Source organism: Limulus polyphemus, unplaced genomic scaffold (assembly GCF_000517525.1).
Source record: "Limulus polyphemus unplaced genomic scaffold, Limulus_polyphemus-2.1.2 Scaffold275, whole genome shotgun sequence".
Lineage (NCBI taxonomy): Eukaryota > Metazoa > Arthropoda > Merostomata > Xiphosura > Limulidae > Limulus > Limulus polyphemus.
The window spans coordinates 399,490-410,015 of NW_013665885.1; the positions used below are offsets into that span (position 1 = coordinate 399,490).

Here is a 10,526-nt window from a genome sequence, read left to right on the forward strand (position 1 = left end):
TAAGTTCTTAATTCAACAAGATAATATTAAAAAAATCCTGAATATCCCTTAGTGTGACCCACGTGACACTATTTTCTCTTAGCATGTCATCATCTCTATTTTATCCATCACTCCCTTGAAAATGTACAAAATTAAATGTAAAATACTCTATAAAATCATTATTGCTCAGACAAACCATAATTTTTATAGTCTTGAATTTTGTTTTGTTACAGAGCTATCAAATAGAAAATCAGACCCTTCCTGTTACATCCACCTGTCACATCCTTTTTTTCATTGATAGTTCTCTCTTACATTTCATAATATATTACTTATAATCAATAGAAAACCAAGGTTTTCATGTATTAAATGATCTATTGTATAACGTTGTCTTTCGAACAGATAATCCTCAATTTCATTCAGAGTGCAAATATTTTCCCACGTTGTGTTCTGAACAGAATATCGTCAATTTGACTCACAGTATAAGATTTGTTCCCATGGGAAAGTTAACGATTAGCTTGGATAAATTTTGTAACGACTCTTGTTAGAAAGCCAGAAAAATTTTGAGAGTTAAGGGAATTTTCTACTTTTTGCATGTTATTAGTCTATATTCTCTGGTGCATTATTTAATTAAATAAAAATTATTAAGTGCATTACTATCATTACTATAAAAATCAGGCTTAACTGTCCTCGACAATTGAGAGCAAGAAATAAGAAGATTGGATAAGTACTTTATTTCTTGTTTTTCATATTTATTCTTTATTTATTATTATAAATTAAGTAAAATCTAAAAATATGGATTTTTTAAAGTTATTTAAGACAAGATTAGGTAAAATAAGTAATAATAATAATATAATTAAAATGGTCCACGAGGCACGCAAGCAAGCAGCTATTAGGTAATTTAATTCGATAGCATAACATGACCTACAAGTTCTCCGAGTGATTTACAACTTATAATGGCGCGGATAGTTGTTAGTCACAGTTCAAAGGTGAATTAAACAATAAAATTTAATTATAAATAGATGTTTATTGTTACGAGCTTAGAGAAACTTAAGATAAACGAATGTAGTTTAATACTAGAATTTGAAATCATTCTAGAAAGAAAAAAAGGTAATTTAGGTTTATTTGAATTGGTTTTGGTGGTTACGATATCAGTCGAATTGACCGATTTCGTTTTGAGATAGAGTAGAGAAAATAACAGATAAACTATAAAGATTTACTGAAAGAAAATGTTTGAAATGCACTTAGGAGGTTTTAGGGATTACACAAAGGAAATTTGAAATTTTTGAGTTGAGAAGAAGTATATTTAATTTTAACATGAAAATTACTTTGCACATGGACTATTTAAAACAAATAATATATTCATGGACAAATCTTTATTATATTTTGTTAAAGATACTTCACTAAAAAAAATATGTTTTTTTGTAAATGAAAGACTTGAAATGTTATCTGAAAGACTGACAAATTTCGTGAAGATATACACACCATATTGAGAGTTATAAGTATTAAATCTAATTTTAAATTTTCTTTTTCCAAAACCGTTTGCATGCATTTTTGCTGCCAACGGGGTCTCCACCCCGAACCTGACCTCCGTCTCGACAATGTAGTTATTTGTGTGGTACCTGAGGCAAAATTCTTGGGGCTTATCTTTGACCGTAAGCTTAGCTTCATTTCACACATCAAGCAGCTACATGTCAAGTGTGCAAGGGCATTGAACATCCTCCGTGTCCTCTCTTCCACCTCTTGGGGTGCAGATCAATGTTCTATGCTCAGGATCTAAAGTGCATTGAATCGATCCAAACTGAACTATGGGTCTATGGTTCTGCCGGGACCTCGGCCTTGAAGATGCTGGACCCCATTCACCATCTGGGGCTTCGGCTCTGTATTCGGGCTTTTCGCACTTCTCCAGTCCAGAGTTTGTTCACTGAGTCCCACGAACCTCCTCTTCACCTCTGTCATTTGCAACTTTCCTTACAAAATGCTGCCAAGCTTCGATCCTTACCATGGCATCCCACCTGGGATTGTGTCTTTCTCCCACGCAGGATCCCCTTTACAGTTTCTGTGTTCCCTGCCGAGTTGTATGCTATTTCTCTTACCCTGGATCATGTAGAAGCTATGCAGTACAATAATTGTACCAATTACACTGATTCTCTTAGCTCTCTACCGGCCCTGGAATTGCTTAACGTTAGTTCTCACCCTGTTCTCATCGATATTCAACACCGATTGGCCCACTTTTCTCTATCTTCTGTTTCCATCCAGATTTTCTGGATCCCTGGCCACGTCGGTATTCACTGGAACGAGCTTGCTGACACCGCAGCTAAATCCGTCTGCTCTGGTGCCATCACGGACATGCCTGTCTCATACATGGACTGCCGTCCTGTCTATAAGGCACAGCTTCACGCCAGTTGGCAGTCGATTTGGGGTGAGCAATGTCATAACAAGCTTTTCCAGATCAAGCCTACTGTTGGTCTTTGGCCGTCTTGCTTCCGCAAGGATCGGAAGAAGGAGGTAGTCCTGGCAAGGCTATGCACTGGTCACAGTTTTTTAACCCATTGTTTTCTTTTATCAGGTATTGACCCACTGATGTGTAGCCATTGTGACACTCAAGTCACAATAGCTCACATTTTACTGTTGTGCCGTCGTTACGATTGTGAGCGGCGGCATTATTTTAAACACATATTTTCTAAAAGTTTACCTCTGACGTTTGACACTGTCATTGGTAATGGTGACACTGTTCGATTAGATTGTATTTTTACTTTTTTACGCACTATAGGTCTTTTTAATTGTATATAAATCTTTTATCGACATATATTGGTTTTAACTCACTGTATTTTTGCACTTTAATTTGCTTTCACCATTTTTACTGGTTGTTTGGCGCAGATAGCCTCATTGCTTTGTGCCATAAAACACCAAACAAGAACAATCACTTTATATTATTATGAAAATAAAGTTTTTTTATTGCACTATTTTTTGAGATCACAAATGTTCTGAAGGTTTCATCTAGCAGTTAATACATAAGGGTAAGCAGAAGTGAAAATTTCTGGGATCTAGATTTAGGCTGATAACTAAAAGTAAAATTCCACTACCTCAAACTGTTGTTGGTTTTGCCTGTAGGTCATTCATGAAAAAAAGAACTGTGTGTACATAATATTTTAGATGAAGCTTACATATTCAGTGTTTTTTAAAAATGAATTTGCTTATTATATTTCAGCTCAAAATACTTAATGATATTGAGTTAGTATTATGATCTCTATGTTGATGAGCTAAACCTTATTAATATGTATCTAGTTGTTTTTTTTAAGCATTTGCAACTAATTCAAGTTTTAATTTCAAAGATCAAATAACAACTTCAACACTTTATGTTTTATGTCTAGATTTCATTGGGTACTGTGACCACCATAGATGAAGCAGTGGAATGGTTAAAATACACATATTTGTATGTCAGATTGGCTCAAAATCCACAAGCATATGGGTTCAAATACACAGTGCCTCAGGTATATTAATTACACTTATTTATTTTGTTGTTGACATATTCAAAACTAAATTTAATGATCAAACCATGGGTTATAGTTATTTTCGTTTTTGGAGACATATTTAGTCATGTCTGTAAAAGTATATAGTATTTACTGTGTTTCTTGCTATCATATTCGGGTATTGGATGATTCTAGATCATGTAAAGAATCTTAAAAATACTGATATAGATCAAATTAACATTACTGCATTCATGAGATTTCAATTTGATATAAAACATAGATGGTAATATTTATCAGTTTATATCAGAACACATATTGTTTGTGACAAATATAACACTTTTTATTAGTTTTATTAGAGGCAATTTAATGAGGTATAAGAACTGGTAGGATAACATTTTTTTATTGAACATTCAAATTGTGTAAAAACATTTTTCAGAAAGTGCTAGAACCAAAAAAAACATCCTAGTCTATTCAAGTCTCATCTGCTTAATCTTTTTTTTTTAAGTAAATGTGAAACAGATTTGTTTTTTAGCAGTCATTAACTGTATTACACATAGTAAGATTATTTTTACAAGAGTGTTAAAGTTACATTTATCAAACTGTATACTGTAATTTTTACACAGATGTGTATTACTTTATGTTATTTATTTATAATATTTGGATATCCTCTAGGATGGGAAATACTTATAAAGCAGGAATAATATTGTTTTTGTACTTTTATCCTTGGATAACTTGGGAAACAGTTTTGGTAGTGAATGTTTTTTATTTGTATTATCTTATATTTCTACCTACAAACAGAGTGATCCACACCTTGAACACATCAGGAGAGAACTGATCATTTCTGCAGCAAAGGAACTAGACAAGGCACATATGATCAGATATGAGGAAAGCACTGGTTACTTGCATGCTACCGACATGGGGCGCACTGCTAGTCATTTCTATATCAAATATGCCACAGTGGAAGCTTTCAATGAACGACTAAAACCCATCATGACAGAAGCTGATATATTGGGTATGCTGTCACAGGCTCAAGAATTTGACCAGCTTAAGGTGAGCTATACTGTTTTATCATAAATGTGAAGTAGTGATAGGTGTTAACAGTTGTGTTTTCAATCTGTGAATAGTTAGCCAGATGGATCCAAGTCGGATCATTGGCTGTAATTCAGATATGAAACAAATTAAATTCCATTCATGTGATACTTGTGTTCTTCATTGTTACTTATGAAAATAAACTGTTTCAGGCCAATGATATTTAAAGTTTTCTTAATATTTTAAAAAGATTGTATTGAAGTCCCATCTGACAAAGCATTTAAAAAGATCCTTATCATAAGGCTGTAGTGAGTAGTGGGTATGATAATTCTTCTTTAAATTACTACGTTACCTATGCTTGATATTTTGACTGCTGATGTACTGTAATTTACTGCTATTTTTGAAAAAATTCTGAGAAGTGTTTTTAAATGGTCAGGTCGGGATGCAATTCACCTGTCCAAGCTGATAAAATTCTAGTATTTTTTACTGAGGATTGGCTGCTATGTTTTTTGTGTCAGTTTACTTTGCTCTGTTTCATAATATGGATATTTCAAGACTAAAGACATTGCATAAAACAATAAAAAATAATTGAAATTTATAATATTTTAAATATGAAAAGGCTAAACTATTTTTATAAAGTCAGTCACCCCTCTTTCTTTTCATTTTTGTGTAAATCAGATATTTGATGATCCTTGCGTGATCTCAAATGAACGTGATTAGTCATTCAGCTTACATTTTTAAAATTAGTGATTGGTAGAGGAGATGTTATATCATATAATTAATAAAATTTTATTTTCATATAGGATTATTATCACAAAAAACAACAACTGCCGCCTGGCAGTGATATTTCAAGCTGAAAAGCAGTGTTGATAAAATCCTAAGATACCTTTAACTACATCTCTAAAAGAGCTGTTTACAGAGTATCACTAGTAGCTGATGCATCTCCCACAAACATCCTATTAGTATTGATATGAATGATGTTGAGTGAGTGTGCAATCTTCTCTATTTGGTTATTACTATCTTCTTTAAGGAAAGTGTTGGTCACTTTAGCACAATGAAGGCAAGCATTAATATTCATGTGACTGATGTCAAGGTTATTTTCACCATAATATGGAACCACAAAGGATTGTACGACATGATCCACATAATGTGGTATCAGTGACACTATCTCTTGTGTTTACCAGTACTTGTTTCTGCCCATACCATATTTCCACCATTGCCTTGTGTGTCAAATTGCAGTGTATGCCTGGTAGCTTGCTGCATTTGAAGTGCACCTCATCTGTAAAAAGAATATTGGTCTACTTGACTTGTTTGCACCATTGTAGGTAAGCTTTTTTGTGATGTGCTATGAGAGGAACGTTTCTTCTCAGGTATTTGGCATTCAGGTGTGTTTTATGAAACCTGTTCCTAACTATATGCACAGTTTTAAGACACCTGTAACCAATTCTCAACAGTCTACTGTAATTGGCCAGTGTTTATTCATCAAATGTCTGTTGAAAATAGTGAAATATCTAAATGTCTTCTTTGCAGTATAGTCACAGTTCATAACAATTTGAAGCACTTTAAACTTTATGATTTGCATTAGAGTAAGAACTGAACAAGATTATATTTTAGATTTTATGTTGATTTGAATAAAAATGAAATTAGGGGTCATAAACAGAAGGATTGCCATGTCATGACTATAATAGTTCAAATCCTGACTACCTTTTAATTGTTTTATTTAATATATATTATTTGATTTTTTTTATTGTATCAGCATATTAAAGTTACATTTATTTTGAAAGAGTTGTTTTATGTGATCAGTGTGCCAGAGACACATGCATTGTTTTAGCTTTTGATTTTTTTAATTGTATATTTCAGGATCTAATTGTACTACTTCAGTGTTAACTATTTTGTCAGTGTGTCAAGATTACTTGTATTACTTTGAGAGCTATGTTCTGGGATCTGTATGTAAAGGTTACATAATAGTGTGTATCTGAGTATTATTTTAAAAAGAAGTCGAGGTTTGAAGGTAATACAAATATTGTTTGATAAATTGCAGTGTGGTATATTGCACAAAGCTGTAAATACTACTTTGAGTATATTAGTAGTGATTGTCTATGAAGGTGTTCAGAAAAAGCAGTATTGTATTTCTGATACGGTATCTTACCTTTGCTCACTTGTATAGCTATTCTCATTGAGGACTTGAAAGTGACAAGGACTCTCATACATTACTGGAAGAACATGGGGGGAATGCAGACACTGAAGACAGTGATATGGGTGACCTTCCACTTTACCTATGAATGTCCATAGGTTAGTACAGTCCAGAATGGCCATATTTGTGAAGCAAATATACTGTGAGGAAAACCTATGAGTGATTCTGTGGAACACTCCATCTTAACAGTATGCAGTAGAGGCTTACTACTTCACAAATTAAAAAAAATATATATATCGTGTGAAAAACAACACAATGTTAAACACATCTGCCTAACAAGAAGTTAGGTAGAATAGAATAGATGGTGTCACATGCATCAGGAGGCTGTGTCACACTCCTATTGGTGAAGGGCTATCACATGATGATTTACATGCGAAAATGCTGTGGACCATGTAGATCATGGCTAAGGTGGGAGTTTCAAGGCCTGTGGCATGCAAAAAATGTGCATATAGAGGGCAGCACTGAAAGAGAATAGGCATATATGTGAGAAGGTGGTAAGTACCTATCAGAAATGTTTTCAGTGTAGGAAAATTAAAACACCTGTTAATTGTTAAGACATTACCACCTATGAAGATAGGAAAATAGAACATCTGTATTTGTCCCAATAACTGTTAACTGTACAGCCAAAAATATCATTAACAGTGGGAACTTGGTAAAAAACAAGCTGCTTTTAATGTTTCTAGATGTTAACTTTCCAGGGATCTGTATCAGCTTTTAAAAATGGGTTTAAGTTTGCTGTGGCTCCAAAGCAGTTTCCTCTTTTACAGCTAAAAACTGATTTGGAAGATCTCACTAGAAAAATGGCAAGTCTCCTGTGAGTCAAATTGCACTGATAACTCCACTCTTCTGTCTAATTTCATTGACATTTCATTTCTGAAGTAGTGAATTGTATCCTTGATTGTTTCATAAAAAATCCTTCCCCAAGATCTTCTCTGTCTTGTGGAATTCTGAAAAATTGCCTCCATTTCACCACGTCCTGCAACAACTTTTCAATTTTGACCAGATCGTAGTATTAAGCATGGGCAGTCTCATTTCTCCCTTTTTTGCAAACATATTCATGATAAGAATTGAAGACCAAGCTGTTTCCATGTCCCTTCATCCATCAATCTTCTGAGTAGGATATGTTGATGATATATTTACTGGCTTCAATGATTCCTCTTCCATCCTGACATTAAATTTACAAGTGAACATGAAGAAAACCATACTCTTCCATTTTTGAATGTTCTTGTTAACAGACTTGATAATATATAGTTCACACTTCCAGTTATCATAAGGACAGTCACACAGGTTTATACGTATCTTGGAATCATACCATGACCATTCTCAAAAATTAAGCATTGTTGAAACTCTGTTATTCTGTCAAGACTATTTGTTCCAGTAATGAACATTTTCAATCAGACCTTGACAAATTGAAAGAGAAAATTAATAACCCAATTTTCTTATAGAATCCATTAACAAAGTTTTCTCTAAATTAAATAAAAAATCAGAAGCAAAGGCTCTATTTATTGCACGATTCCTTTTATCCGAAATGTATCGCATTCGATCAGAAAGTCTTAGGAAATAATTGTAGAAGAATTTCAAATTAATTTCTCTGTACAATTTGTGGAAGTTTTATCAAAAAGTACCAAGATTCTGGTACTTCTGTTTCTGTGTATCAAATAAACTGTAAACAATGCAATGAGTTTTACATTGGTGAAACCCACAGACAAATCTACTTGTGTTCAAGAACAAAACAATCCCCTCTTCCATGTTTATGAACATATATCCAAACATGGCCAATCATTTCAACCTGACAATGTTGAAATTCTCAGTAGAGAAAAAATATATATTAGTTACTGCAAAATAAAAGAATCATCATTAATTAACTCTCTTGCCATGGGCATCTTTTTCTGTACATGGCACAAGGTTTTTAGCAAGTTGCATTCAAAATGTAATTAAACTGCTTTCTTTTCACTGTTATATACCTATAAATATAGCTTAAAAACATATATTAATAATCAAATCCTCAGGAGCCAGGGGTGTCCTTACAGTACAATTTGGTGAATATTAAAAGTAAGTTCAATCTGAAAACTCCCAAAGAGGGTGGTTTTGAACGTATCTTTTCGAGACAAGTTTTCATTTGTTAACCCTATCACTACAGGTTATGGGTTAAAGGCCATGTCATATTGCATTTATTGACTCACATTCAAAATTTTATTGAACTACTATTCTATGAATGTATGTCTATAAGTGTATCAAATTGTAGCTTATAATGCAAATTTTAATATGAGCCATTAGTTAATTTCTTAATTTAAAAGTAAATATTAAAAAAGAAATCCTTAATATTAATTTTTGTGTGTCATGTGGTATGTTGAATGCAGCATTGATTCAAATTAGATGTTTATGATGTTCAAATACAATGTCTATAGTTTCCTGCAAATTAGGAACTCAAATTACTGATATTGACAAGGTAGAATATAGAATAAAAACCTCCATCTTTTCTATTTGCTGAGAAATCACTCATGTACTGTATCAAACACAAATGTATTAAAACTGAAATATGACTGTATTTACAAAATACTAATCCACTATAACACAGCCAAGACAGGTCATTTGGGCCTGTTAATAGTATACAAGTTTAATTCTTACTCTTAAAAGGCAACATTAAAAAAAAATCTAGAATTTCCCCTATCATAAGAATTATGACATTTGCTTTCTTGGCATCTCCTCTTCTCTAATTTATTTACCACCCCTCAGAGAAGTATGAAATTTAACATAAATTACGTATTATAATATCATCATTGCTCAGGCAATGCATAATTTTTATAGCCTTCAATCTTATTTGGTTATGTAGCCATGAAATAGACAACCAGACCTCTCTTGCCATGCTCACTTGTGACATCTTCTCTTTAAGAAACTGCCAATAGTTCTCTGTCATTCAATAATGTATTATTTATAACCAATAGAAAGCCAAGGTTTTCATCTGTCAAATGGTGTATTGTATTATGTTGTTTTCTGTTAATAGAATTGTCAATTTTGCTTTCAGTTCAAGCATGATTCCCACAATACATCAATGAGCTTAGATGAAGCTTGGACAGCTCTTGTTGCATAGTTAGAAAGCCAAAAAAAGTGTGATAGTTATGGGCTATTGTCTGCTTTTTGCACATCATTATTCTGTATTATTTGTTGCATTATTTAATTAAATAAGAAATTATTTAGTGCAGTAGTATAAAAAGTAGGGTTAAGTGTCATCTACAGTCGACAGCAAAAAAAAGAAGGTTCGGGCAAGTACTTTTTTCTTGTTTTTCATATGTATTCATTATTTATTATTATAAAAAACTAAAATGTAAAAATAGGAAAGTTTTTATGTTACTTAAGGTTAGATTAGGTGAAGTAAATAATATAATAATAAAATTAAACTCACGAGTAATGTAATTTGATAGAGTAACATGAGCTGCATTTTCCTTAAGTTATTTGCAACTTATAATGGTGTGAATAGTAGTTAGACAATAAAATTGAAGTATAAATAGATGTATACTGTTATGAGTGTAAAGCTATTTTGGAGAAACAAATGTAGTTTCATATTATAATTTGAAGTCATTCTAGAAAGAAAAAAAATTTAATTTAGAATTATTTTTTTGGTGGTTATGAGGTCAGTCAAATTGACCAATCTTGTATAAAGTTAGGGTGAAAAAATAACAGATAAAATATAAAGTTTTACTGGAAAAAAACATTTGAAATTTATTTAGGAGGTTCTAGAGATTACACAAATGAAAATTGAGATTTTTAGATGAAGAAAAGTATTTTTGATCTTTATTCACGGACAAATGTTTAGTAAAACTATAGATTTTTTTGTGTATAAAAGATTTGTATTG

General features: G+C 32.4%; 1 protein-coding gene across 1 annotated transcript in view; it reads left to right on the plus strand.

The window, feature by feature from the left end:
* Positions 1-10,526, plus strand: part of LOC106456962 (activating signal cointegrator 1 complex subunit 3-like) — a 266,949-nt gene that overhangs the window by 120,594 nt on the left and 135,829 nt on the right. Inside the window, exons 16-18 of the mRNA XM_022382757.1 lie at positions 3,351-3,470; positions 4,248-4,519; positions 7,503-7,550. Coding sequence (XP_022238465.1) covers positions 3,351-3,470; positions 4,248-4,519; positions 7,503-7,550 — 440 coding nt within the window. The remainder of the gene's footprint in view (positions 1-3,350; positions 3,471-4,247; positions 4,520-7,502; positions 7,551-10,526) is intronic.